At 41.1% G+C, this 7,812-nt stretch overlaps 1 protein-coding gene across 1 annotated transcript; it reads right to left on the bottom strand.

Annotated features, from left to right (window-relative positions):
- Nucleotides 1-3,735: 3,735 nt before the first annotated feature.
- On the bottom strand, nt 3,736-4,812 carry LOC306917969 (ceramide-1-phosphate transfer protein-like). The gene is made up of 2 exons (XM_079496013.1): nt 4,564-4,812; nt 3,736-4,373 (listed from the first exon to the last, which is right to left on the bottom strand). The coding sequence occupies exons 1-2, from the start codon at nt 4,695-4,697 to the stop codon at nt 3,851-3,853; spliced, it is 657 nt and encodes a 218-aa protein (XP_079352139.1). The 5' UTR covers nt 4,698-4,812; the 3' UTR covers nt 3,736-3,850.
- Nucleotides 4,813-7,812: the final 3,000 nt, after the last annotated feature.

Raw genomic sequence — 7,812 nt, 5'->3', positions numbered from 1 at the left:
TTAATTGAATCCCTTGCTTGAGCTGAATCTGGGTTGCACATGGTTTGTTGAACTCCCTCTGGTGTTGTGAGTGTGGACTTTGTTGACATTAAGGAAGTATTTAGACATGTACATGGGTATCTTGGTCGTGTAGCGAATCTTCTAGACCAGAACCATTGCAAGATGCTGTACTCTGTTGTACGTCAACCCTAGGGTGAGCCTATGTATGTATTCACTATCAAGCCTATCAAAATGGGCAGGGGTGAGGTGGGTTCCATTCACCTCCACCATGTGTTCTCTCCCCTCCAGGTAGGATTGCATCCAGCTCACTGATGTGCTATCTATGTAGAAGCTGGTAGAAGCAGGGGTCATCTCTAAAATATAGGGTCAACTGTCAGCCGTTTATAGCCGACAGCATTATTTTGTTGGGGGCTTTGTTTGTTCTTCGACGTGGTTGTTGTGTATGTTGAGACAGGCAGAACAATTTCGTAGGTATGCTGATACAGCCTAACAGCTGCATTGTCCTAAAAATCCTTCTTGTTTAAAGGGATTGTGACATAAAAAAATGTTTGAGCTCAATTGCACTGGAAAAAAGGGAACTTTTAACATTCAGTAGATTTTCTGGGGTTTCTGGCTCAAACAGGTGCTCTGAGTTTCCTGCTGTTTGTGATGTTGACAGAAAATCCCATATATGTCAATGGGATTAGCCAGCAGATGTCACTGTTTTCACTGTTTTGCCTGTTTTCATTGCAGCTCAGTAAGACTTCCAAACCCCAGAGAAAGCTCCAGACCACAGAAAATCCACTGAATGTACAAAGTTCAGGTTCTTTGGATGTAATTGTCATAAAACCTAACCTCGGGAAGCTTTTCCGGAAATCTGGCCGACGCGGAATCTGCCATCCAACAGAACATTAGCAGCACCCCTAGCGGCCAATGTTCTGTTGCGCATTTTCAATGGAGTGAAATCCAAGATGGATGCCAGATTCCAAGACAGAGTGGATCAAAACATCTTTTTTTGAGTGGTGTAAACCACTCCTACAACTGGTTTTGTTAGTTTGTGCAGAAAAAATGAGCATGGTTGCTATGTTCACCCTGTTCACCCGGGTGTGATTTCATTACGTCAGACATGATTTCATTACGTCAGACAGGCTATATAAGACCTTACACCACTCAGTTCACACGGGTGTGATTTTATTGAAAACATCGCACTTGCAAACACAGAACGTAGGCCAAGCTGAGAAGTTGGGCAGCAACGTAAGCACCTTAGATTTTGCATATGTTAGGAGTAATTGGGAACATGGAAACTACCATCCACCAAAAATAACAGATCTACAATAACTCCAAATTATCCATCAATCATGTTTCACCTAGATACAGGAGCTGACCCAATTAATACTTGACCTAATGGTCAAGATTCAATTTATCCCCTGAGCAAGCAGGCAGGCTCTATTAGCTCAATGGTAAAAGATGTCAGCACTTGCACAGGAAACCGGGTTCTAATCCGCAGTAGAAGAGAAAAGTTATCACCCGTGTCATATGAGGGGCGCTAATATATTAAAGTCTATCTCATGTTGATTATGTAATGGTTATGTAAAACAAACGGTGCAAACACAAACATTAAACGCCATTAACAATAAAGGGACAATATGACATAAATGACACATTATGGCGTACATTTTCCCTTCATTGTCAATGTGTTTACAAAACAAACATTGAACTAAAGACAAACATTAGGGAATCAAGCGCCATGGCTTTTGGCCAAACGAGGCACAAGTTATGCCTGTTTAAAGGTTTCATTTTCAAACGATTGCTATAGCGCCCGACCAATTGGAGTAAGACTGTCAGCACTATTTGGCATGACCCTCTACCATACTGCAACGTTGCATAAACACTATTTGGCATGACCCTCTACCATACTGCAAAGTTTCATAAACATGTAACTCTGCATGTATGTATTAGGGGCAGAATAAGATTTTTTATATGACTGCAATTTACTTTGGCTCATAAAACCTTCAACTGCAACTGTACTGATAAGACCCAATTATTGAAATCCCAAACATGGAATATACTTGGACCATGCATATGTCACATAATGCCTGTCTCGGGACTGTACCTGCCAGTATGCAGAGGATAACTCCCCAGTCTCGCTGGCTAACTATAGCTAACCACTTTAACCCTGACATCCCAATTTTGGTTATGTCATTAGAGGCTAAAAATAAAAGAGGATTTTTGTTCTACAAGCTCACAGCATGCCGTGATGTGTTGTGAGCTTGTAGATCAGCTTTTCGCCAAAGATAATTTCGATTGTATAGGCAGATATCAGTGAGCCTACCGGTGTTGGAAACAAGTAGTATAGCTGCAGCAAATGTGCTGCACTGCCCTTTTGAACATTTCCCGACTCCTTACAGCAGCCAAGATACACAAAGGTGCATGAAGGCAGACACACACAACATCACATATAAGAAGGGTCTTATTCAGTATAGTCTATAAAAACATTAATACATACTTAGGATTACATCTCGTCAGTAGTTATAAATTAACCACCAATGGCCAAGTGGCCAATGGGTCTCCATTGGAAGCAAAACAGTGCATAGATAAATCTGAAAACAAAAACGTAAAGGACAGAAATCACCTGAAGAAATCCCATAAATTGTAATTTATTTGGCCACAATGATTTCAAATAGGTATATTACAGTAGTCTTTTTCATACCACATATAGTAACTAACTAGCCTCGGTCCCAGGCTTACTCATCTGCGAAAAAGCCTGGTCACAACCTAAGGCAGAGACGCTATCGGCGGAAGTGTCGGTCCGGAACATCCGACAGATTTATTTCCCCCGGATACATCATTTCCTTGAGCGGTACTTCCGCCGAAATCCCGCAACTTCCACCCAAAACAAATGATAGCGTAGGTCTTGCCCAGCATGCATAGTAACAGCCTAATACACAATCTGTGAATTTAGACAAAGACGTCCCATCATCATAAATGATTTCCACCGAAAAACATTAACATATTACATACATATTCAAGTTGATTTGATTTCACTAGACTAGCCATTATGTCTAGTAAGTATGTAGGCCCAGACAGCACACAACACATTGGGGCACACAGTAAAATCTTTAGTGTTTATTGGACTCAGCGTACAAATGGAACAAAATGGACCCTGCAGGTCTACCAATGCCTTAGTTCTTAATGTTGACTTATTAAGATTACCACCAAGTTTACATTTAGAGCCTTTTTCCAACCTTTGTTAAGAATGTAAAAGTTTGCAACATTTGTGTGTTGCTCATGCAGGCATTGATGTAGAGCAAGTGTCCATTGTAATTTAGGTAATTTTGACCTTCCGATGGACAAAGATGGGAATGCAGATGGGAATGAGATACAGTACCTTTACCGGATTGCCGTGTCAGGCATTTGAGGAAGCTCGAAACGTCAACTTGGTTATCTAAATCAAAAATATATTTAGAGCTGGATCCAGTGTGCGGACTCTGTTCTCTTTTAATATTTGTCTCTGACATCAATACATGATGGCATGTGCCGCATGACACTACAAATGGCCTGGCTTTTTAACTTTGGATGCGTGTGCTATAACTGGTCTATGCCATCTTGATTGGTGCAAGAGCGCAGAGAATTATGTTGGTTCCATTTGTTCACTCTCAGAGATAAATGAACACACATGATTTAACAATGTAATGTAGGTGGAACAAAGCAGTGCCAGGAATTTACAGGACAGTACAAGCAGAGAATTTCGGCAGATTGGATACAATATGCCCATTGATAAATCAACAACTAACATGAACTGTATCATTTCATCATGTCTTTACAACTTGAGCCACGCAGTGGAAAAAAGCACCTTTCTTATTCTCAAACTCTAAGGTATTTCCAAGAGGTTGTGTTGAGCATAAACGTCCTCTGTGATCCTGTACACCTCAGAGATGAGCGGTAGAGCATCACCTAGCATGGCCACCACCTGCTCTGGGGTACCTGCATTCATCACTGTAAAAAACCTGTCACGGCCTGGCAGAATAAGAAATGCTGTTCTCACAGCCGCACGTACAACCCTGGGATGGTGCCGGGCCAGGGATTCATCGTAGGACTCCGTACACATGACTGAGGTCTTACAGTCTTCTGTACTGGTACGGAGACGCTCCATGAACAACTCCATAAATCTCAGGGTACGGTGGAGTCTTAACAGGGTGCGGCAGCCTGACTCTGGGTGACTGCCCCTCTTGTTGATGTCCACCAGTTCATTCTCCAACTCATATTTGATCATAGACTGGATAGTGACATAGTGGGAACCATTCTCACCGTTGAGGAAGTTGACTAGGATCTGGATTTTATTGACAGCATCCTTGGAGACGAAGCTGAACACACTGCCCAGGCTATTCATAAACCTATAAAAATATAAAAATAACATATCATGTAAAATGGTAGCCTAGCTGGTCCATTACAGCATGATCAATATGAGGTACATAACTGCTCAATGATGGCAGCAAATGTTACTCTGCATTGGGATAAATACTCAGTCTTTTTGCATGACAAACCAGGACAAGAACTGTATTATTGTAACTCTAAAGCTCTTACCTTACTAGCTCACGCCACCCGGCAGCATATTGCGCAATGGAGACTTCTTTATTTTCCAACAGACATTCCTTGAACGAGTCGTGAACTTCTTTCATGGAGAATTTCTGTTCATCCGCTGCCACAGAATCAGCCATACTGTCAGGACGCTGACTTAGTGCTGGAGTGCAGATTGTATTCTCTTTCTATACGTATTCCCTGAATCTTCACCCAGCATACACCTGTAGACTGTCAACTTGAGTTGAGCGAGCCTTTCCCTTTAAGTGAGTTGGATGCTGGAGTGCTAATTTCACATTAAACCTGTTTGGTTTTTAAAAAATCACAACTATTTAAGCTATGTTGACAAACACAAAACTAGTTTAGCTTGTAGAACTTCCTCCTGTCCTCATCCTCAAGTAGGCTAACATTATCCTCTAAGAAGAAGCCATGCATCTACCTGCTGTAATAACCTTAATATGTATACTGTAATACGCACCCATGCATTTAAGTGGCCCTTTTCTCCTGCAACTGTACTGATAAGACCCAATTATTGAAATCCCAAACATGGAATATACTTGGACCATGCATATGTCACATAATGCCTGTCTCTGGACTGTACCTGCCAGTATGCAGAGGATAACTCCCCAGTCTCGCTGGCTAACTATAGCTAACCACTTTAACCCTGACATCCCAATTTTCATTGTCATTCGAGGCTACAAAGAAAAGAGGATTTCTGATCTACAAGCTCACAGCATGCCGTGATGTGTTGTGAGCTTGTAGATCAGCTTTTCGCCAAAGATAATTTCGATTTTTGTTATTTGTTTTAAAATGTGTAATGCTGTGGAATAGAGTAGATTAGAGTTGCCTTGATGACCTTAGTTGTATAGGCAGATAGCAGTGAGCCTACCGGTGTTGGAAACAAGTAGTATAGCTGCAGCAAATGTGCTGCACTGCCCTTTTGAACATTTCCCGACTCCTTACAGCAGCCAAGATACACAAGGGTACATGAAGGCAGACACTGACACAACATCACATAACAAGAAGGGTCTTATTCAGTATAGTCTATAAAAACATGAATACATACTTAGGATTACATCTCGTCAGTAGTTATAAATTAACCACCAATGGCCAAGTGGCCAATGGGTCTCCATTGGAAGCAAAACTGAGATAAATCTGAAAACAAAAACGTAAAGGACAGAAATCACCTGAAGAAATCCCATAAATTGTAATTCATTTGGCTACAATGATTTCAAATAGGTATATTACACTTACAGTAGTATTTTTGTCATTTAATCTTTTTCATACCATAGTAACTAACTAGCCTCGGTCCCAGGCTTACTCATCTGCGAAAAAGCCTGGTCACAACCTAAGGCAGAGACGCTATCGGCGGAAGTGTCGGTCCGACAGATTTATTTCCCCCGGATACGATTTTCCGACCATTCACAACACTTGTTTCATTCACGGAGAAGGTAAACTCATTTGTAAAGCATCAACATAATTTCCTTGAGTGGTACCAAAATCCTGCAACTTCCGCCCAAAACAAATGATAGCGTCTACAGCGTAGGTCTTGCCCAGCATGCATAGTAACAGCCTAATATACAATCGCTCTGGATAAGGTCATAGATGGGGCTAGATCATTTACTGTATTTTGAATCAACCAGCAGATATATACAGGTAGTTTTTTTTATGGTTTCTTTTTTGTGGCCTTCGCCTTTATTTTACATTTTTTATGGAGGGACAGACAGTAGGTTGACAGGAAATGGGGAGAGATGGGGGGATGACATGCAGTAAAGGCCGTCGGGATCGGGAGTCGAACCCGCGGCACACTGCCAGACTGGATTACCAGCCAATGTGCCTGGACCGCTGAGCCACGGCCCAGGCAACAGAAACAGACTTAAGAGTATGAATGAATGAATGAATGAATTAATTCATTCATTCATTCATTCATTCATTCATTCATTCATTCATTCATTCATTCATTTTATTTATATAGCACCTTTCCAAACATAAAGTTACAAAGTGCTTTACAGACAGGATTAAAAACAACAATCATAAAGAACATCAAGAACATCAGAAATGATAAAGCATAACATCAGATCAAAACACATCACGGATAGAAAGAAAGGTAAATAAATAAACATACATACACACCTCCATATATGCATATCTACACATATACATATACACACATACACACATACACACATACACACATACACACATACACATGTACATACATCCATACACATACATATATATACACGTATATATATATACATACATACATACATACATACATACATACATACATACATACATACATACATACATACATACATACATACATACATACATACATACATACATACATACATACATACATACATACATACATACATACACTTACACACATACACACACAGGTCTACATACACATACACACATACATATAAAACTGAAATTAGGAAAAACACTTGACATACAGGTGTGTTGTTAAAAGCTGTTTAAAAGCGGGCACTGTCTCCGCTTGCCTAAGGGCCAAGGGGAGGGCATTCCAGAGCGATGGAGCGCGGGCCGCAAAAGCCCGGTCACCTCGGGTGACAAGATGAGTTATAGGTGGAGTTATAAATTGAGTTGAGCGAGCCTTTCCCTTGAAGTGAGTTGGATGCTCAAGCACCCTTGGTAATTTCACATTAAACCTGTTTGGCTGTGGACTCGGGAGTGACTGGTGGCGGGGGGGTTGAGCACCCATGGCAGTGATAAGAAGTCAGCACCAGGGTTATTTCACGCAACGTTTGGCTTGTATGTTTTCTACAGTTGCGGGGTTTTTTCCCCGAGTCGTAATAAGGCTGCCGTACTTTATACCTCATACTTTAAATGCTTAATATGAGGTATAAAGTACAGCAGCCATGTGTTCATAAAACAGAAAGATTGGGTATTGGGTAAGACTGATGTTATGTATCTTTCAGGACCTTTCACTGCTTCGTCTCAACCATTACTCAATGGCTCTGGTCTCAGACCCCGCGGTGGATATTTTGACATTCCGTTTTTTTTTTTTTTTTGGAATGTTGCCACTACTGTTGGACCAGCCATAAACTAAACAGGTTCATCTCGATGTTCTGCATCTTTGTAATGTTAGTGTTAGTAAAAAGCAGGTAAAATAGTAACGTTTGACTTGAGGCAGACTAACATCAGTCACTCTACACTCACTGTAGTAGAAGAGGTGCGCCTGGTGAGGGTTTAAACCCCGCAGCTATGTCGAGTCGGCCTACA

Source organism: Electrona antarctica (assembly GCF_951216825.1).
Source record: "Electrona antarctica genome assembly, chromosome: 2".
Classification (NCBI taxonomy): Eukaryota; Metazoa; Chordata; class Actinopteri; order Myctophiformes; family Myctophidae; genus Electrona; species Electrona antarctica.
The sequence above is the reverse complement of the archived record's forward strand: the minus strand, read 5'-3'. Positions and strand labels throughout refer to the sequence as shown.